This window comes from Saccharomyces cerevisiae, chromosome IV (genome assembly GCF_000146045.2).
Source record: "Saccharomyces cerevisiae S288C chromosome IV, complete sequence".
NCBI lineage: Eukaryota > Fungi > Ascomycota > Saccharomycetes > Saccharomycetales > Saccharomycetaceae > Saccharomyces > Saccharomyces cerevisiae.
Window position 1 is genome coordinate 345,093 of NC_001136.10, and position 21,568 is coordinate 366,660.

General features: G+C 37.8%; 9 protein-coding genes and 1 non-coding gene across 10 annotated transcripts; 5 read left to right on the forward strand and 5 right to left on the reverse strand.

Moving 5' to 3' along the window:
• Nucleotides 1-572: 572 nt before the first annotated feature.
• USO1 (Uso1p) lies at nt 573-5,945 on the forward strand (the record flags this gene model as incomplete). Its single annotated transcript, NM_001180117.1, has 1 exon — nt 573-5,945. One exon carries the CDS (start codon nt 573-575, stop codon nt 5,943-5,945), a length of 5,373 nt encoding a protein of 1,790 aa, NP_010225.1.
• Nucleotides 5,946-6,341: 396 nt separating this feature from the next.
• YDL057W (uncharacterized protein) lies at nt 6,342-7,328 on the forward strand (the record flags this gene model as incomplete). Its single annotated transcript, NM_001180116.1, has 1 exon — nt 6,342-7,328. One exon carries the CDS (start codon nt 6,342-6,344, stop codon nt 7,326-7,328), a length of 987 nt encoding a protein of 328 aa, NP_010226.1.
• Nucleotides 7,329-7,784: 456 nt separating this feature from the next.
• MBP1 (transcription factor MBP1) lies at nt 7,785-10,286 on the forward strand (the record flags this gene model as incomplete). Its single annotated transcript, NM_001180115.1, has 1 exon — nt 7,785-10,286. The coding sequence occupies one exon, from the start codon at nt 7,785-7,787 to the stop codon at nt 10,284-10,286; it is 2,502 nt and encodes an 833-aa protein (NP_010227.1).
• A 295-nt stretch (nt 10,287-10,581) lies between these two features.
• On the reverse strand, nt 10,582-11,667 carry PSA1 (mannose-1-phosphate guanylyltransferase; the record flags this gene model as incomplete). The annotated part of the gene is made up of 1 exon (NM_001180114.1): nt 10,582-11,667. The coding sequence occupies one exon, from the start codon at nt 11,665-11,667 to the stop codon at nt 10,582-10,584; it is 1,086 nt and encodes a 361-aa protein (NP_010228.1).
• Nucleotides 11,668-14,484: 2,817 nt separating this feature from the next.
• Nucleotides 14,485-14,580, forward strand: YNCD0003W. The gene is made up of 2 exons: nt 14,485-14,521; nt 14,545-14,580. It is a non-coding gene; the product is annotated as a tRNA-Lys (tRNA).
• Nucleotides 14,581-14,732: 152 nt separating this feature from the next.
• On the reverse strand, nt 14,733-16,193 carry MCH1 (Mch1p; the record flags this gene model as incomplete). Its single annotated transcript, NM_001180113.1, has 1 exon — nt 14,733-16,193. The coding sequence occupies one exon, from the start codon at nt 16,191-16,193 to the stop codon at nt 14,733-14,735; it is 1,461 nt and encodes a 486-aa protein (NP_010229.1).
• A 413-nt stretch (nt 16,194-16,606) lies between these two features.
• On the reverse strand, nt 16,607-17,164 carry PBP4 (Pbp4p; the record flags this gene model as incomplete). Its single annotated transcript, NM_001180112.1, has 1 exon — nt 16,607-17,164. One exon carries the CDS (start codon nt 17,162-17,164, stop codon nt 16,607-16,609), a length of 558 nt encoding a protein of 185 aa, NP_010230.1.
• A 415-nt stretch (nt 17,165-17,579) lies between these two features.
• Nucleotides 17,580-18,491, reverse strand: SLC1 (1-acylglycerol-3-phosphate O-acyltransferase SLC1; the record flags this gene model as incomplete). The annotated part of the gene is made up of 1 exon (NM_001180111.1): nt 17,580-18,491. The coding sequence occupies one exon, from the start codon at nt 18,489-18,491 to the stop codon at nt 17,580-17,582; it is 912 nt and encodes a 303-aa protein (NP_010231.1).
• A 368-nt stretch (nt 18,492-18,859) lies between these two features.
• Nucleotides 18,860-19,687, forward strand: LHP1 (tRNA maturation protein LHP1; the record flags this gene model as incomplete). The annotated part of the gene is made up of 1 exon (NM_001180110.1): nt 18,860-19,687. One exon carries the CDS (start codon nt 18,860-18,862, stop codon nt 19,685-19,687), a length of 828 nt encoding a protein of 275 aa, NP_010232.1.
• Nucleotides 19,688-19,975: 288 nt separating this feature from the next.
• KNH1 (Knh1p) lies at nt 19,976-20,782 on the reverse strand (the record flags this gene model as incomplete). Its single annotated transcript, NM_001180108.1, has 1 exon — nt 19,976-20,782. The coding sequence occupies one exon, from the start codon at nt 20,780-20,782 to the stop codon at nt 19,976-19,978; it is 807 nt and encodes a 268-aa protein (NP_010234.1).
• Between the last annotated feature and the right edge of the window lie 786 nt (nt 20,783-21,568).

The following is a 21,568-nucleotide window of genomic DNA, read 5'->3' on the forward strand; positions in this document are numbered from 1 at the left end:
CCCTTGCCAAACTGTGGCTTCCTCTAATCAATTTGCCCCAGTACATTGAAAAGCACGTGACGTGACACCAACTTGAAAGACATTAGTGTCCAACGCGATATAATGGTCAATAAAATACCCAATTTTATCAAGTGAACATGATATTATTCAATACTATAGTACTTTAAAGAAAACTTCAACAAGTTGCTTCATTGCTATATTATACAATTATGGGTGATGCCGGTCGGCTAACCTTTCTTTCGCAGCGCCACATACAAGAACATATGGTAATTACTAAGAACTTTTTGGAAACTATTTCCATGAAGAAAACAAAATTTACTGGCTTCTGTCTTCGAAGTAAATTTAGCGAACTTGATACTTTCGTTTGGACAGTCGTTTAGATTTGCAACTGTCTGTTCTTATTTCTTGCTATTATTACCAGAAATAAAGCCTAAAGCGCGTGGTTCTTACGAAAAAAATAGACCTTGCACATTAACAGGGTTTAGACATCACAGAGACTGAATACTGGAGAGAAGACAATTCTTGTTCACGACTTCGAGTGATTAATATCTATAACAACCCTCCTATCAAGAATGGACATCATTCAAGGACTGATACAGCAACCAAAAATTCAATCTGTGGATGAAACCATTCCGACGTTGTGCGATCGAGTTGAGAACTCCACTTTGATTAGCGATAGGAGATCCGCTGTGCTGGGATTAAAGGCATTTAGCCGGCAGTATAGAGAATCAGTGATTGCATCCGGGCTAAAACCGTTGCTCAATACTTTGAAACGTGATTATATGGATGAAGATTCGGTAAAGGCTATATTAGAAACAATTTTGATTCTTTTCATCAGAGGCGATGGCCATGACGACTTAACTAGAGGTTGGATTTCTCAACAATCGCGGTTGCAGAATGGCAAGTATCCCTCACCATTGGTGATGAAGCAAGAAAAGGAACAAGTAGATCAGTTCTCGTTATGGATTGCTGATGCTTTGACGCAGTCTGAAGATTTAATTCACCTACTTGTTGAATTTTGGGAAATCGATAATTTCCATATTAGATTGTACACAATTCAATTACTAGAGGCAGTGATGGCCACGAGGCCGTTGAAGGCGAGAAGTGCTTTGATTTCACTTCCAACGAGCATATCCACAATGGTCTCACTCCTAGATGACATGCATGAGCCCATCAGGGATGAAGCTATTTTATTATTAATGGCAGTAGTGAACGATTCACCTCACGTTCAAAAATTGGTTGCTTTTGAAAACATTTTTGAAAGGCTCTTTTCCATCATCGAAGAAGAAGGTGGGTTAAGAGGCTCTCTCGTCGTCAATGATTGTTTATCGTTGATCAATAACATCCTGAAGTATAACACTTCTAATCAAACTTTATTCCTTGAGACAGGAAACTTGCCAAAACTGGCACACCTTTTGAGTGAACCAATATCTCAAGATGAAGTTTTTTTTTGGAATGATCAAAGGATAGTTAATATCAATACAGCTTTAGATATCGTCAGCCTAACAGTAGAGCCAGGAAATACTGTCACCACTAAGCATCAAAATGCGTTGCTTGACTCAAGCGTATTAATGGTTGTGTTGCGACTTGCATTCTTTCATAATATCCCAAAAAAAGTTAGACCGGTTGCTCTTTTGACTGCCGCAAACATGGTTAGAAGTAATGAACATGCACAGCTAGAGTTTAGTAAGATCGATGTTCCATATTTCGATCCTTCATTACCTGTAAACTCTACTGCAAACGGTGGTCCAATTAAATTAATTCCTGTAGTCAGCATCTTGATAAATTGGATGCTCTATGCCAACTCCGTTCACACGTTTGATACAAGAGTTGCGTGTTCTAGACTATTAAAGGCTTATTTCATGGATAATTTTGATCTTCAAAGAGATTTTTTACTAAAACAAGTCCAATTGTGTAATAATTCAACAAATAATGTCGGCGACAATGCTAAAGAAAATGGTGGTTCTAACAAATCTGATAAAGAAAGTGATTCAGATAAAGATACCGACGGGAAGGATGGCACTGAATATGAAGGTTCTTTCAAGGCAAATCTATTCGAAGTCCTGTTAAATTATGACGCAGAATTGAATCTGAACCCTTTTAAATTATTCTTCACAACTGATATTTTTATGTTTTTTTTCCAACAGGATCACAAATATAGCGAAGAACTACGTGAAATAACAAGAAATGTTACCACCGGTAACGATCTCGAAGACGAAGAACCCTTAAAGGCAATTCAAACAATAAGTGAATTGCTAACTACTTCCCTTACTGCTGCTGACATAAGAATTCCTATTTCCTACTTAACGTTCCTAATATATTGGCTCTTTGGCGACTTTAAGGCCACGAACGATTTTCTTTCGGATAAATCCGTGATTAAATCCTTGCTTTCCTTCTCTTACCAAATTCAAGATGAAGACGTTACTATCAAATGCCTTGTAACAATGTTACTAGGTGTGGCATACGAGTTTTCCTCGAAAGAATCTCCATTCCCAAGAAAGGAATACTTCGAATTCATCACTAAAACTTTGGGAAAAGACAATTATGCTTCTCGAATCAAACAATTTAAAAAAGATTCATATTTCTCAAAAGTTGATATGAATGAAGACAGTATACTAACTCCGGAGCTTGATGAAACTGGTTTACCAAAAGTTTATTTCAGCACTTACTTCATACAGTTATTTAATGAAAACATATACAGGATCAGAACTGCATTGTCTCACGACCCTGACGAAGAGCCAATCAATAAAATATCTTTCGAAGAAGTCGAAAAATTACAGAGGCAATGTACAAAATTGAAGGGTGAGATAACTTCTTTGCAAACAGAAACGGAAAGCACCCATGAGAACCTCACCGAAAAATTGATTGCGTTGACTAATGAACACAAAGAGTTGGATGAGAAATACCAAATTTTGAATTCCTCACATTCTTCGTTGAAAGAAAACTTTTCCATTTTGGAAACTGAATTGAAGAACGTCAGAGATTCCTTGGATGAAATGACGCAACTGAGAGATGTACTGGAAACTAAGGACAAAGAAAATCAAACTGCTTTACTGGAGTACAAAAGCACAATCCACAAACAAGAAGACTCTATCAAAACTTTAGAAAAAGGACTTGAAACTATTTTGTCTCAAAAGAAAAAGGCAGAAGATGGTATAAACAAAATGGGTAAAGATTTATTCGCTCTGAGTAGAGAGATGCAAGCAGTTGAGGAGAATTGTAAAAATTTACAGAAGGAAAAAGATAAAAGCAATGTCAACCATCAGAAAGAGACTAAATCACTAAAAGAAGATATTGCGGCAAAAATTACTGAAATAAAAGCTATCAATGAAAATCTGGAAGAAATGAAAATTCAATGTAATAATTTATCAAAAGAAAAGGAACATATTTCGAAGGAACTTGTTGAGTACAAATCCCGCTTTCAGAGTCATGACAATCTAGTAGCGAAACTAACAGAAAAATTGAAATCCTTAGCAAATAACTATAAGGATATGCAAGCTGAAAATGAGTCTCTAATAAAAGCTGTAGAAGAGTCAAAAAACGAAAGCAGCATACAATTGTCTAATTTGCAAAATAAAATTGATTCTATGTCACAGGAAAAAGAAAATTTTCAAATAGAAAGAGGCAGTATAGAAAAAAATATCGAACAACTAAAAAAAACCATCTCTGACTTAGAACAAACGAAGGAGGAAATTATCTCAAAATCCGATTCTTCAAAAGATGAATATGAGTCCCAGATTAGTCTCTTGAAAGAAAAATTAGAAACGGCGACAACAGCAAACGATGAAAACGTGAATAAAATCTCAGAATTGACTAAAACTAGGGAAGAGCTGGAAGCCGAGTTAGCAGCTTATAAAAATCTCAAAAATGAACTTGAAACAAAACTAGAAACTTCAGAGAAAGCTTTGAAAGAAGTTAAAGAAAACGAGGAGCATTTAAAAGAAGAGAAAATTCAACTCGAGAAGGAGGCCACTGAAACCAAACAGCAACTCAACAGCCTACGTGCCAATTTAGAATCATTAGAAAAAGAGCATGAAGATTTAGCAGCTCAGTTGAAGAAGTACGAGGAGCAAATTGCCAACAAGGAAAGGCAATATAACGAGGAAATATCTCAATTAAATGATGAGATTACTTCCACTCAACAAGAAAATGAATCAATTAAGAAAAAAAATGACGAACTGGAGGGCGAAGTTAAAGCAATGAAGAGCACTTCAGAGGAACAATCAAATTTGAAAAAGTCAGAGATTGATGCCTTAAATTTGCAAATTAAAGAGCTGAAAAAGAAGAACGAAACGAACGAAGCCAGTTTATTGGAGTCAATCAAAAGTGTAGAATCAGAAACGGTAAAAATTAAAGAATTACAAGACGAATGTAACTTTAAAGAAAAGGAAGTTAGTGAATTGGAAGACAAACTCAAGGCCTCAGAAGATAAGAACTCTAAATATTTGGAGCTACAGAAGGAATCGGAGAAGATAAAAGAAGAACTAGATGCTAAAACGACTGAACTAAAAATTCAATTGGAAAAGATCACTAATTTATCTAAGGCCAAGGAGAAATCAGAATCTGAGTTGTCTAGATTGAAGAAGACATCTTCTGAGGAAAGAAAAAATGCAGAGGAGCAATTGGAAAAATTGAAAAATGAAATACAAATCAAAAATCAGGCCTTCGAAAAGGAAAGAAAGCTACTTAATGAAGGATCTTCAACAATTACACAAGAATATTCTGAAAAGATCAATACTTTGGAAGATGAATTAATTAGGCTACAAAATGAAAACGAATTAAAAGCCAAAGAGATCGATAATACGAGGAGTGAACTAGAGAAGGTTAGTTTAAGCAATGATGAGCTTTTAGAAGAGAAACAAAACACAATAAAAAGCTTACAAGATGAAATTCTTTCATATAAAGACAAAATAACTAGAAATGACGAAAAGCTTCTATCAATAGAGCGAGATAATAAACGAGACCTGGAGAGCTTGAAAGAACAACTCCGGGCTGCACAAGAATCCAAAGCTAAAGTTGAAGAAGGGCTGAAAAAACTTGAGGAAGAATCTTCAAAAGAGAAAGCAGAGCTTGAAAAGTCTAAAGAAATGATGAAAAAGCTAGAGAGTACGATTGAGAGCAATGAAACGGAGTTGAAATCCTCAATGGAAACCATAAGGAAATCAGATGAAAAATTAGAACAGTCGAAAAAAAGTGCTGAGGAGGATATTAAAAACTTGCAACATGAGAAGTCAGATTTGATATCCCGAATCAACGAATCTGAAAAGGATATTGAAGAACTGAAAAGTAAACTGAGGATCGAAGCAAAATCTGGCTCTGAACTAGAAACCGTAAAACAAGAGCTAAATAACGCACAAGAAAAAATAAGGATCAACGCAGAAGAAAATACAGTTTTGAAATCTAAATTAGAAGATATAGAACGTGAACTCAAAGACAAGCAAGCCGAAATAAAAAGTAATCAAGAAGAAAAAGAATTACTAACTTCGCGCCTCAAGGAATTAGAACAGGAATTAGATAGCACCCAACAGAAGGCACAAAAATCCGAGGAAGAACGTAGGGCCGAAGTCAGGAAGTTTCAAGTCGAAAAGTCTCAACTTGATGAAAAAGCCATGTTGCTTGAAACTAAATACAACGATTTGGTGAATAAAGAGCAAGCATGGAAAAGGGATGAAGATACTGTTAAAAAGACAACCGATTCTCAGAGACAAGAAATTGAAAAGTTGGCTAAAGAACTGGATAACTTGAAGGCAGAGAACTCTAAGTTGAAGGAAGCTAACGAAGATCGTTCGGAAATTGATGACTTGATGCTCTTGGTTACTGACCTAGATGAGAAAAACGCCAAATATCGCTCAAAGCTGAAGGATTTGGGCGTTGAAATTAGTTCGGATGAAGAGGATGATGAAGAAGATGATGAAGAAGACGAGGAAGAAGGGCAAGTGGCATGATAGAGTTAAAATATGTGCATAAACAAATCGCTTGAACGATCTGTTTGATTATGTGGGCAGCACTACTTTTTTGTAATTATATATGCATATATACATTTTACTGACACTAAATGTTATATTTTCTATAACATCTAACATTACTTCACGCCTTCTAATTAAAGTATAGTTTGTGCAAACAATATGTGAGCTCACGTAGACAATTGTCTAATATATCATTAATGTCCCTTGCATAGAACTTCCTTTTTTTTTCTCAGCGTCGCAATATCTCTGTCGAGAAACGCTTACGCATTATAATAAGCCAAGGAAAAATAGCGAAAAGCCGATGCAGATCTACAGGAGTGATGAAAGTACTAAAAAGATCAGAAAAGGGAATATTTGTCAAATAACCAAGTCGAAATGGAAAAAAAACATGTCACTGTGCAAATACAAAGTGCTCCCCCCTCCTATATCAAATTGGAAGCAAATGAAAAATTCGTATATATTACAAGTACAATGAACGGCTTATCTTATCAAATTGCGGCTATAGTTTCATACCCAGAAAAGAGAAATTCATCAACTGCAAATAAAGAAGATGGTAAATTACTGTGCAAGGAAAATAAACTAGCATTGTTACTACACGGAAGTCAATCTCACAAGAACGCTATTTATCAAACTTTACTAGCAAAAAGGCTGGCCGAATTCGGATATTGGGTACTAAGAATAGATTTTAGGGGCCAAGGTGATTCCTCAGATAACTGCGACCCTGGCCTTGGTAGGACGCTCGCTCAGGATCTTGAAGATTTGAGTACAGTATACCAAACAGTATCTGACAGGTCTCTTAGGGTGCAATTGTACAAAACTAGTACAATATCACTGGACGTGGTTGTGGCACATTCTAGAGGATCTCTTGCCATGTTCAAATTCTGTCTAAAATTACATGCAGCTGAATCTCCATTACCGTCTCACCTGATCAATTGCGCTGGAAGATATGATGGGAGAGGACTTATTGAACGCTGCACACGACTGCACCCGCATTGGCAAGCAGAAGGTGGGTTTTGGGCGAATGGTCCACGAAATGGCGAATACAAAGACTTTTGGATACCATTAAGTGAGACTTATAGTATCGCTGGCGTTTGCGTTCCGGAATTTGCCACGATACCACAAACTTGTTCAGTAATGTCCTGCTATGGCATGTGTGATCACATAGTGCCAATTAGCGCAGCCTCAAATTATGCAAGGCTTTTCGAGGGCAGACATTCATTGAAACTTATTGAAAATGCGGACCACAATTATTATGGCATTGAAGGTGATCCCAACGCGCTAGGCTTACCGATAAGGAGGGGTAGAGTCAACTACTCACCACTAGTAGTTGATCTAATTATGGAATACCTGCAAGATACATAGACCATACAACTACATATTAATCTAAGATAAGTCTTGTGCTGAGTTTGGTCACTTTGCGGGATCACCCGCATAAAGTCGTCGGCATTGCAGTTTAAGATCAAATAGAGGCAATACTACGCTGTGAGACGATATTTCTGATCGTGATTAAACTGGTATTCCACATGTTCAGCATCCATTAGCCGTTAGAGATAATTCATTTACGTTCCTTTTTTCTCTTGCGCTTGAGATTGTTAGATTGTTAAATTACTACTGCTTTGTTTTTCCATCCGATTAGTATAATCAACAGATGAAAAAATGAAAAAAAGAAAACAAAATCAACATAACTTGCACAAGATTGAGCCATCGGAAAATAAAGCCCATTGTAATTCATATAACTAAACATCATATCAAGTGCGATTGGTCTGCAAAATCGTGCTTAACATTCCGAGACACAACGTAAATCCCAGAAACACAAGCATGTCTAACCAAATATACTCAGCGAGATATTCGGGGGTTGATGTTTATGAATTCATTCATTCTACAGGATCTATCATGAAAAGGAAAAAGGATGATTGGGTCAATGCTACACATATTTTAAAGGCCGCCAATTTTGCCAAGGCTAAAAGAACAAGGATTCTAGAGAAGGAAGTACTTAAGGAAACTCATGAAAAAGTTCAGGGTGGATTTGGTAAATATCAGGGTACATGGGTCCCACTGAACATAGCGAAACAACTGGCAGAAAAATTTAGTGTCTACGATCAGCTGAAACCGTTGTTCGACTTTACGCAAACAGATGGGTCTGCTTCTCCACCTCCTGCTCCAAAACATCACCATGCCTCGAAGGTGGATAGGAAAAAGGCTATTAGAAGTGCAAGTACTTCCGCAATTATGGAAACAAAAAGAAACAACAAGAAAGCCGAGGAAAATCAATTTCAAAGCAGCAAAATATTGGGAAATCCCACGGCTGCACCAAGGAAAAGAGGTAGACCGGTAGGATCTACGAGGGGAAGTAGGCGGAAGTTAGGTGTCAATTTACAACGTTCTCAAAGTGATATGGGATTTCCTAGACCGGCGATACCGAATTCTTCAATATCGACAACGCAACTTCCCTCTATTAGATCCACCATGGGACCACAATCCCCTACATTGGGTATTCTGGAAGAAGAAAGGCACGATTCTCGACAGCAGCAGCCGCAACAAAATAATTCTGCACAGTTCAAAGAAATTGATCTTGAGGACGGCTTATCAAGCGATGTGGAACCTTCACAACAATTACAACAAGTTTTTAATCAAAATACTGGATTTGTACCCCAACAACAATCTTCCTTGATACAGACACAGCAAACAGAATCAATGGCCACGTCCGTATCTTCCTCTCCTTCATTACCTACGTCACCGGGCGATTTTGCCGATAGTAATCCATTTGAAGAGCGATTTCCCGGTGGTGGAACATCTCCTATTATTTCCATGATCCCGCGTTATCCTGTAACTTCAAGGCCTCAAACATCGGATATTAATGATAAAGTTAACAAATACCTTTCAAAATTGGTTGATTATTTTATTTCCAATGAAATGAAGTCAAATAAGTCCCTACCACAAGTGTTATTGCACCCACCTCCACACAGCGCTCCCTATATAGATGCTCCAATCGATCCAGAATTACATACTGCCTTCCATTGGGCTTGTTCTATGGGTAATTTACCAATTGCTGAGGCGTTGTACGAAGCCGGAACAAGTATCAGATCGACAAATTCTCAAGGCCAAACTCCATTGATGAGAAGTTCCTTATTCCACAATTCATACACTAGAAGAACTTTCCCTAGAATTTTCCAGCTACTGCACGAGACCGTATTTGATATCGATTCGCAATCACAAACAGTAATTCACCATATTGTGAAACGAAAATCAACAACACCTTCTGCAGTTTATTATCTTGATGTTGTGCTATCTAAGATCAAGGATTTTTCCCCACAGTATAGAATTGAATTACTTTTAAACACACAAGACAAAAATGGCGATACCGCACTTCATATTGCTTCTAAAAATGGAGATGTTGTTTTTTTTAATACACTGGTCAAAATGGGTGCATTAACTACTATTTCCAATAAGGAAGGATTAACCGCCAATGAAATAATGAATCAACAATATGAGCAAATGATGATACAAAATGGTACAAATCAACATGTCAATTCTTCAAACACGGACTTGAATATCCACGTTAATACAAACAACATTGAAACGAAAAATGATGTTAATTCAATGGTAATCATGTCGCCTGTTTCTCCTTCGGATTACATAACCTATCCATCTCAAATTGCCACCAATATATCAAGAAATATTCCAAATGTAGTGAATTCTATGAAGCAAATGGCTAGCATATACAACGATCTTCATGAACAGCATGACAACGAAATAAAAAGTTTGCAAAAAACTTTAAAAAGCATTTCTAAGACGAAAATACAGGTAAGCCTAAAAACTTTAGAGGTATTGAAAGAGAGCAGTAAAGATGAAAACGGCGAAGCTCAGACTAATGATGACTTCGAAATTTTATCTCGTCTACAAGAACAAAATACTAAGAAATTGAGAAAAAGGCTCATACGATACAAACGGTTGATAAAACAAAAGCTGGAATACAGGCAAACGGTTTTATTGAACAAATTAATAGAAGATGAAACTCAGGCTACCACCAATAACACAGTTGAGAAAGATAATAATACGCTGGAAAGGTTGGAATTGGCTCAAGAACTAACGATGTTGCAATTACAAAGGAAAAACAAATTGAGTTCCTTGGTGAAGAAATTTGAAGACAATGCCAAGATTCATAAATATAGACGGATTATCAGGGAAGGTACGGAAATGAATATTGAAGAAGTAGATAGTTCGCTGGATGTAATACTACAGACATTGATAGCCAACAATAATAAAAATAAGGGCGCAGAACAGATCATCACAATCTCAAACGCGAATAGTCATGCATAAAATATACATAAATAGAGGAACTTTACATGTATCCATATACTGAAAAATAGATAAAACAATGAGATAATATTTATTAACTTCTACGTAAATAAAAAGTTACATAAGGATCAACCTTTTTTTCTTTATTTTCTTTTTTTTTTTTATTTTTCATTTTCAATTACAAACTAAGACATAACAGTAAGCAGTGCTTTTTCTGTGCATGTTTTCCTCTTTTTATAATGATATTGGCTAAAATAAAATTAACAAAAACAGATGAGTGATATAGATTATATTCATTACAGTTCGTTTTCCTAACTCACATAATAATAGCTTCCTTTGGAACATTATCGGAGATAGACTTATGAGGTAAGACTTTACCACCGTTGATGTAGATTTCGTCCTTAACTTCAACGTCGTCACCCAAGACAGTGACACCTTCCAAACGACACCATTGACCAACGGTAGAGTTCCAGCCTACGATGGTAGATTTGACCAAGGAGTGGTTCTTGATGGTGGAGTTGCACAAAACAACAGATCTGGTGATTCTAACACCATCACCGATGGTGACATTAGGACCGATAACCACGTCTGGGCCAATCTTAGCAGTGGAGGAAATCTTAGCGGTTGGGTCGATCAAGGCATTACCAACAATGTTGGCACCTGTAGCCAATTTTTTTGGTTGTCTCTTGGCCAAAGAGTTCAAGTAAAGAACGGTACCAGACAAGAAGTCCTTTGGTTGACCAACATCCATCCAGAAACCTTCCAAATCGAAGGAATATAGTTGTTTTTCTTCGACCAAGATTGGGAAAGTTTCCTTTTCAATTGAAGTTGGCTTCATTTCAATCAAGTCAATGACTTCTGGGTTTAAAATGTACAAACCGGCGTTAATTCTGTTACCAACAAATTCCTTTGGCTTTTCAACAAATCTGTCAATCAAGTTTGGAGTAGCTATATCATGGACAATGACACCGTATTTAGAAGGTTCGTCGACCTTGGTAGCAACAATGGTACCTTTACCACCGTGAGCTTTGTGGAAGTCAGCCAATTCCTTGAATGGATATTCGCAAATGACGTCGGAGTTTAGGACGAAAAATGGAGAGTTGTCCTTCTTCAAAACATCTTCAGCCAATTTCAATGGACCTGCAGTACCTAATGGTTCAGTTTCTACAGAGAAAGTGATGTTAACACCATATTCCTTTTCGTACTTCTTCAAAGTTTCCACCATGACTTCTGGTCTGTAATTAACAGCAAGAACGATGTCAGTAACACCAGCGTTGGCTAAAGCCTCGATTTGGTGTAAAATCATTGGTCTATTACCGAATTCAACCAGTGGCTTTGGAACGGTCAAAGTTAAAGGTCTCAATCTGGTACCGTAACCACCGACTAAAATTAAACCTTTCATTTTTCAATTATATATGTTTTATTTGTTGAAGTTGTAGCTTGTCTTGTGCTGATAATATTTTGTTTGTATAGTCAACAAAATATTTGGACAGAAGAAAAGAGTTAGCGAATGTAAAGTAGTTTGCACACTTGATGAACGTTATCAAAGTCAAAGAGGTGAGAACAAGATAGACAAAGAAAAAAAAAATACAGTTTTGGAGAAAAGAAAACAAGACTATGTGAAACTTCTAACAATGACGTGAAAAGTCTACTATATATATGTTTACAAGAGCGCCACGAGGCAAGGAAAAAAAGAAAACAAAGCGAGAAACCACCAGCTTACTTTACTACCGGTCAGCTGTGGTTCTGTGTCTGTTCGTCTGTTTGTTTGTTTGTTTGTTTATTGCTGCGCTGTTCATGCTGAAAAACGACAAAAACAAAGAAAAAAAAGTTTTTCAGAGATTGAGATAAAAATAAACGTGGTGGCTCCCGAGGCATTTCTAGCTGGCCAGCAAGTACACGGTGGCCGTTTCTTTTGGCGTTTTTTTTTTCTGTTTTCGCGTTCTTCATGCTGTGCGTTGCTGGTGAGGTGGCGTGGACGGTTTGGTTTAGGCAATGATAGAAAAAGCTATAGTCAGAGTTGCAGGAAAGGACGAAAGTAGTCCATTTGGTGCCGTTATCCAAGGGTCTTGCTCTTAGTCTTGCTTTTCACCCAGCACGCGGTAAGAAGGATCGGGTGCAGCATGAAGAATGCTGACTGTACGCGTTTCGATTTGAAGCTTTAGGATGTTCTGTGGGTTGGGTTGGCTCGATCGACAGTGCGTATAGTGACCTTTGAACTGTACCGGGTGGCACGTCGTGCACAGAATCAGAAGTAGTTATAAAAGATTTGTAATTGCGTATATGCAACCAAGTTTAGGCTTTCTCCGTGCCGTTTTTTAAGGTGAAATGTACTCCTCTTGAAAATGTAAAAAAATGGAGCCTCGCAGAGCAGCTTGCCAAGCAGGTTGATACAAGGTGAGCCGCCGAAACATAACGATAAACGTGGTATAGTTTTCGATTGCCTTTAGTTTGGGTGGTCTCAGTGCTGGCACCTGACGAACTATTCGTAGGCAGGAGAACTTGCATCATGTGGTGTTCTTCCGAGATAGGGATGCCGTTTGGTCCTTACGAAAGTCAATGTTCTGGTACTACTAATTATTAACATAGTTCGTTGTATACACACTCTTTACTTTCATAAGAAATAAAAAGCACGTCTAAGAAATCTCTACGTCTTGGCTGCGGCAAGCAACTGCATAGAAAGCACATAGTAGTAACTCTAAAATGCGAGCTTCATACAGACAATTACATAAATGCAACATAGGCAGCATGGGATCCTGGGTTTCATATCGTCAAAGAAAGCCACCAACTGGCTTTACCATAAAAATACGAAAAGAAGTGCACACATTCTTCTTTTTGGCTCATCACAAGTTCTTCAATTTACTGTCATTACTTTTGTTTCCTTGTCAGATAATGTATGGGTGGTGTGTACACCAAGGTATTTTTTTTTTTACTTGGCAGATCTGCAATGCATAATAGAATGGTAAGGGAACGAGTAACAGACGGGAAGCGAATGCGAACACAAAGAATATAAATTTGAAATCTCCTGTTGCAAAGGATTCTCTAGACATTTACTATCTCAGTGACAATTCTCGAGTGAAACAAGAAATTGAGATGGTAGGTCAGCGCCCATACTTCTTGAATCAATTGGAGGAGCGGATAAAGCAAGTTTCCCCCCTCAATGTAAATCATCTTAAGCAAAATTTTAAAATCTAGGCACATATAAAGAGAAAATGGGAATGATTTTGCTGGATAGGCTACAGTGTTAGGAATGCAGAATTAGGAACTATAGATGATGCGATTAAAGATATTAAACGAGAAGTGACAGTGGTGGCTTCGACAACGGCAGTCGTGCTCGGTCGACAACGTGTATGTTTTTGCCGAGCAGAGCAGGGAAAGTCCTTCTTTCTGCGCGTGAATCAAAACACATTGGTATCGAATTTAACATATCTGGGTGAGGAATGGACAATCCTAATAAAGTACTGGAGGTTTGTCTGTATTTCCAAGTTCTTGCTTGTAGAAACTGCTTTCTTTTCTCTTTTCCTGCAGCGGTCGAACATATGTGATTATTGATTAGCCATTTGTTCCAAGTCATATAGTAGTATTACGTGTTCAGATGCGGTGTTAGCGTATCTTTTTGTTAAATAAAATATCATTGTGCCGTTGCCGCCCTACCTGCCAAGGGTCAAAGAAGGCACCTTTATACGATGCCACCTTTTTATAGTATTCTACTACAGAGTCATCGTTCACCAGTTACTGTTCATTCTACTAAATTAGTATGGCGTGTTGCATAGAAGGAAGCATGAATTACAAGATCAGTAGAACAAAAAGTTCAACTGTTTGGAATTTAGTTGAACATGTGACGAAAGCTCTGCTACTAAGACAGGGGCAAAAAATAACAATATGTAAGCATAAGAAATGGGTCAATGTTGGGATACTTGGTGAATTCCGTTCTTTTTAGAAGCGGATTTTCTTATTCGTTTATATGTTGCCATTCATTACCCTATCATATTATGAATCTTCACATTTTATTTTCCATAAGATCTGATGACTGTTTCCCAATCACCTTACATCATATATGATAATGTACAATTGATATGAAGAATAGCAGTCGATGGATGATATTTTATTCTTATTATCAACATGTACAAAGTGTTGGAACGGTAAAGACCAGTGCAAATCTGATAAAACTTTAAAATAACATGGACAAATTTATGTCCAGGATTCTCCGAAGAACTCATCCTTGTTAGCTCAGTTGGTAGAGCGTTCGGCTTTTAAGCGCATTTGCTTAAGCAAGGATACCGAAATGTCAGGGGTTCGAGCCCCCTATGAGGAGTTCTTTCTTTTTTTCTCTCAATTTTTAACCGGTACCTTTAAAAGGGTATCAAAAACAATAGCATAGCATAAAAGAAATAAGTGCAATTTATTGGTGTCATTTATATAAGCTATGAATTTTAAAAAAAATAAATGTAGCAGTTTCTTTTTTGTTTAAATTCTGAGTTTTCTACTTTTTAATTTCCAAAATACTACAGCTGAAAGAACAGCGGATACAACGAATGCGATACTGCTGTACTTGTAGACAGCCGAAATACAGGACGGATTTCGCAGATCTCCTCCGCCACTCATACAGCGAGAATCGTAAAATTTGGCATACAACATGCAAAATATCATAGAACCTATAGCAGGTGCAATTAGTAAGCTACCGTAAACAGTCCCGAATGAGCGTTCGCCCCATACTAACAGGACCAGCGTCGGATAAACAGTGAAAAGTCCACCGTATACAATTCCAACCAATGATCCTGTAGGTACTAGCCCCCAGGGTGACGCTGAAGAGGTCATTTTCAATAAAAACAGTTGTGCACATACCCCTAATGAAAGGAAAGTCAACAGGATCCATTTAATTGATATTTTTTTCTTGGCGAAGAAGTCTGCCACTATGCCTGTGAGCAATCTCGTAAAAGTGGAAGATAGCGCGTATGTGGATAACAACTTTGTAGATAAGGTTGGCGCATCTAATTGGACTAGCAGGTTAGTCAGTGATCCCATATTGGCAATAAACATCTCGAGGGGCCCAAGTGATAACAAAATTGATACCGCTAGGATATATGTCACAGGATCACTAAAGATCCTTAGCATCGTCTGCGTAAACTTTTCTTGAACATGATTACTTCGTTCTAACAGCGGTGATTGTTCCACATCAGTTTGATCATCCAGCCGTTTTTGGTTGTCTTGCTCTTCATTAAAATGCAAAAGTGATACCACGCTGGTGGCTATCCATGCAAGTAGCCCAATAACGACATAAACGAGGGCAAATGTTTGGAATACTCTTCCCAGGTTTAAGTCACTATTGGACGAGGAAGAACTTGCGTTAGAGGACCAGAACCATTTGATTCTTAGCAGTTGAGAACCGACTACAGAAGAAATACCATAACATGTCGTTGGTAAGCTAATGGATAGTAGTTTTGTATGAGGATATAGCTTAGTGCATGTCAGTAAAGCGCTAAAGTATAAAGCGCTTGTTGATATACCTATGAAAACGAAACAAATGATGGATAGATTGAATGATGAGTCACCATTTCCTCCGAGAGATAACTCCGGATGATTAAAAACGTAAGCCAGATATGAATAGCTAGGTATGAACCCTATGATGGCTAAAAGACTTAAAGTAATGGGGCCATGAGAATCAGCGATCATCCCCAAGATTGGTGGCGTCAAGTACATCCCCAAATTAGTCATACTAGCGATGGTGTTGATTTGCCATGAGGAATAATTTAAATGTTTCTGCCACGGTTGAGAGTAAAGAGATATCAAAGTAATGAAGCCAGTTGACACCGCAGATAATAGCGAAAAGATGTATGCAACACGATGTGATGACTGAAGAGACAAAACATGGGGTAAGAGTAAGCGCGTATGGTATGAAAGGTAGTGCTCCACCTTTGATAGAGGCATGATTTGCACTTGGAAAATGGTTATTGCTATAAAATGATATGAAAGGAAACTAGTCTCGATGAAACGTTAGAAGTTGCTGTCTGAGTAGCGGTCTCTGTTATCTTGTATTTACACTGTATAATAGTTTTTCTTGTAGGGCAAAAAGAAAGGTACTAATTTCCGAACGATGCGAAAAGCCGCTAGCATCGGAAAGGCTAAGTGAACTATGCAATAAAGACTAAGAGAAAAAGCAAAGAAAGGCGTCTTAACACAGTATACATTTTTCGACATTATGAATTATAAAATTTTTATTTACGCTTGTAAAATAATATTTTCATTTCTTCTATTTTCCTCTTTTCTTCGTTTTCTTGACTTCATACTTCATTTTTTGTTTGACTCCTTTTTGCGTTATGAAACGTGATGCTTCGATATTCTCATTGGTTTCTTAAAACTTTAGCAATATCGGACAAACAGCCGTATTTTTTATTCTTATTTTTACTGCTTGATACAGTACCCCAGTCAGTGGCTGTTGAAACTCTGCCACTTGCCGTTTCTGATAGTACTTGCTTATAAGTTTTCATTGAATGACTTTTTTCACCAGCGGTATAGCTCTGAAATAATTTGTGCATATACGATCTAACTTCTTCTCTATTGTAAGGTTGTTTATTCGCTCTTTTAAATTTCTTATTTGTGGATGATCCATTGGCGGTGGAACTACCCTTTATATTAGCAGGCGGCGCGGTAGATGCGATGGTTTTAGTCTTCGTATTAGCAGGTTGTACAGCCACGGAATCATCTTTTCGTGCCTGCTGTTGCTGTTGCTGTTGCCTTGGAAGGGCTTTGGCAGCTGCCTGCGCCCAACCTGTTAATTTTGGCTTCTGAGGAAGCACAGCGGGCGTTGGACCATTTGAATTTGGACCTGAAGCAGATAAAGTAGCCTTCAAAGTCGAGGAGGTTCTGCCATCTACACTGGTTGTTGAGGTTGTTGTCATTTCGTACTAGATTAAAGGGAAAATTGTATCGTAAATAAGTAATAAAGTTAATGAAAATTCGGAAACAAAAATGGATAGATATTAAACAGTGAACAAATGAAAAATTTCAGAAAAAAAGAATTAAAAAAAAAAAGGGAAAAAATATGCACAAGATCGTATTATTTGTTGTTCCTCGTATTTTTCTTTCTATTTAGTCTCACATTTTTGACACATGCCTGGTGTTATATATACATTACAATGGAAAGTTCTTTTCTCTTTCTCCGAATAAAGTAGCGGTCTATTGATCACTTCTTACGCTGGGTATATGAGTCGTAATAAATAAAATCATCAGAATCATTCGTAAGTCATTTTACTTTTTTAAAAAGATAATTACAGTTTTTGGGTCTATATACTACTCTAAAAATGTGGTGGTGGCTTAATGCATCTTTTTTACAGATGAACCTTCGTTATGGGTATTGACATCGTTGCTAATGCTGACAGAAGGCACAGGCTCATTCTTGATTTTCTTGTTCACTTTCTTGTCATGTTGAAGAGCGGCATACTCAATAGCTTGTGGTGGGAGGGTTGTATCGTTGATGGCGGGAGAGTAGCCAATCTCCTTCAAAGTGTCAACCATTTGATCTCTAACTTTTTCAGCAAATTCACCAATTTTGTCCTTTGTTAAGTTCTCGGTTGAAATAGGTTTTAAAATTCTAACAATCATACAGCCTCTGTTGAAGACCCCATATTTAGGACTTACTAAAGTACTGGTATTGGAAACAACCACTGGAACAATGGGGATCTTACCCTGTTGTGCCAAATGGAAAGCACCCTTCTTGAAAGGCAACATTGTCAGCTCACTCGTGTAAGACCTGGTACCCTCAGGAAAAACCCATAGAGCACGCTTGTTTTTCTTAACATTTTCTAAACCTTTATTCAAGGTGTCAATGGCTTCTTGCCTTTTAGATCTGTCTAAGAAATATGTACCACTCAAAGCCATGAACCAACCCAGAAAGGGGACGTATTTCAAAGACTTCTTGGCAGTAACTGTGCAACCAGGGGGGAAAATCCTACCTAACATGAAGATATCCAAGGTGGATTGGTGATTGGCAATCATAATATATGGCTTCTTGGCCAAATTCTCCTCGCCAACGACCTTGACGTCAAGGCCAAGCATCAATTTCATGACATGGTAAAAACAACGCGCAGTAATCCACTGAGCCAAATGTTGCTTACCGATTAACGTGCAAAGGATAGAGGCGATTACACCGTAAAAGCCACAGCCTGCAAGCGCCAGTACGACCAACACGGACCTCAAGTAATACAAGAACCTACCTATCACACTCATTATTTTTTTGCTCGAATTCACTGACGGAGGGAAACCACTAAACTTCTCTATTGAAGAATTCCCCCTTCACCTTAAACCCTTCCTAATATAAGTATTTTGAACACCATACCATATTCTCAACAAAACAAAGGAAGCATAATTGATATCATCATTCACGAGATCCATCTCGTGACCGTGAAAAAATTTTCGTCTTCGTCTTAGTGTAATGTGTTCAGCCCAACCTCATCGCAATATCTCAAGATTTTTGAATTACAACCAAATCAAAAGCACAGAGTCGCATCTCATCGCTATGATGTATTTTTTTCTTTTTCCAAAAAATGGGTTCTATTTGGTTCTACTGGAACTAAAGTAGCATCTGCAAAGAAGTAATGTCTGAAAAACCACAACAAGAGGAGCAAGAGAAACCACAATCAAGACGTAATTCATTTGCTGTGATTGAATTTACTCCAGAAGTCTTGGACAGATGTTTAAAGCAAGTGGAATTCTACTTTTCTGAATTCAACTTTCCATATGACAGGTTCTTGCGCACAACAGCGGAAAAAAACGATGGATGGGTCCCCATCAGCACCATCGCCACATTCAACCGTATGAAGAAATATAGACCAGTGGATAAGGTTATCGAAGCACTACGTAGTTCTGAAATTTTGGAAGTATCTGCTGATGGAGAGAACGTCAAGAGACGTGTTCCTTTGGACCTAACTGCTGCCAGAAATGCCAGAATTGAGCAAAACCAACGGACTTTGGCTGTAATGAATTTCCCACATGAGGACGTTGAAGCTTCCCAAATTCCTGAATTGCAGGAGAACTTGGAAGCCTTTTTCAAAAAATTAGGTGAAATCAACCAAGTGCGTTTGAGAAGAGATCACAGAAACAAGAAATTTAATGGTACGGTCTTGGTGGAATTTAAGACAATTCCAGAATGTGAAGCTTTTTTGAAATCGTATTCCAATGACGATGAGTCCAACGAAATTTTGTCATATGAAGGTAAGAAACTGAGTGTTTTGACGAAAAAACAGTTTGATTTACAGAGAGAGGCCTCGAAGTCCAAAAACTTCAGCGGTAGATCAAGATCCTTTAACGGCCATAAGAAGAAAAACTTGCCTAAATTCCCCAAAAATAAGAAGAAAAACGGCAAGGAAGAGTCAAAAGAGGACTCTTCTGCCATTGCCGATGACGATGAGGAGCACAAGGAGTGATTCTTGTGTTTCTTCTGGTTCTCGTATCTCATTATCATAGCATATTAAGAATATATGTACTAACATATGTACTAAACAGAAACACAATATGAATTACAACTAATACTATATTATTTGTCTCCTTTTTTTATTAGTATTAAAAATTACCGTTACTGGTTAAAATGGAATACAGCTCATCCATTTAAAAAAAAAAAAAAATAGAATAACAATAATTAAGCAGAAAAAATGTTAACGAATATAATAAATCGATTTGTCCATTTTCATAAATTTTTTTTTTGTATTATTTCATTATCTGTGCCTCAAAGCATTAACTTTTCTTGCAGTCAGAGAGAGTCTCTTGCGTGGATTATACCAACCGCCATTATCAGCCGGCATAGGGGCCGGCGTAGCATAGTTACTATCAGCTGTAATTATGTATGACCACCCTGGTGTTACGGTAGTATGTTGATCAACGGAGTTTCTTAAAGTGTAGTAATACGTTACCTCACTGGTCGCGTACTTCCTTTTCCATGTCTTTGCTGTTACCTTAGTAGCCGGTTGGAGTTGCATGGGAGCATATTTCACAACACCTGTTTGTAAGTTGTAGGGAACGGTGAAACTCTTAGAATCAATCGTGGCACCCACATCTCCTGTGGTAATTCTTGTTTGTGCCTCTGGTGCAATGGTTATCATACTCGGATTAGCGGCTTTTGTACCAATCATCCCTTTTAGTTTAAATCTGTTAGTGTAATGAATGGTGTAACCGATAGCTGTTTGCGCAAAGACTTGTATGAAGTAAACACCGTCCGTCCCAACGGTGTTTTCTATTATCGCATTGAACTCGTTGTCTGTCAGATCACTCGCACTGAGTGTTTGAAGAGTAGCCATTGCTTCTATCATGGCATTGGTACCCGAACACAGAGTAAACGTGTATCTGACAAAATCCTTTTCCTGTGGTGTGTTATCTGTATGCATCCACTTTACTTTGACAACAGCCTGACTTGTACCAGATAAATCATAAACTGAGTTGGGTTCTGGAGCCACAATGGCCACATCACAATAAGCTGTTCGGAACACTACCGAACAAAATAATGTTAAGAATAATACTATCAGCATACGTTTTACGTAATTGATTTTTTATTATTGTTACCTACCTAAGAAGTCGACGTAATACTTGTATACTTTACTTTTTACTTCTGTGCAACTTTCATCGATACGTTTTTATAAATTTACGTAACTAACTACCTCATGTAATATTATACATGAACGAGCACATAATGTCCAATGTCCCTTACATGTTCGTACTTTCAAAAAAGAAAGAAGAAAATTGGTGAAGAGGAAATGTGCTTTTCTGTTGGAGTTGGTCAACAATATGATGAGGAAGAAGGGAAAGCCGCAAAGACTGGATTTACGCAATGGACTACATTCTCATGTGAAAAAAAGAAGTGCTGCTTCGAAGGTTCGCGACCCTTTCAAGGGACTCGCCGCGATGCAGAGAAAAAAAAAAGAAGAGATAACGTGGGGGCAGCTAAAAAAAGACGAATCGATAATGAGTCCATGACTTGAGCCGGACGGACTTATAATTCGATTCGGGCCTAGGCTTGTACAGCTGAAATAGTGTACAATATAAGGAACTAAACGATCGGAGACCAATCGGAGAGCCGGCAGTTGAATCAGGTGCTTCATCACTGGCATAACCTATCCGCAAACGGCTGATGCAGGTCTCAACGCCCTTCTGGTAAAATCAAAAAAAGTAAAAAAAACGGCTCATGCCAGCTTGCTTCCTGTCAATAGCGGTTGTTGATTTTTTCGCTTCATGCCTAAAAAGAGAAACGAGACACAGAGAGAAAACAAGAATCTAGATTAATAACGTAGGGCAGCGTAACAATAATTTACGCAGAA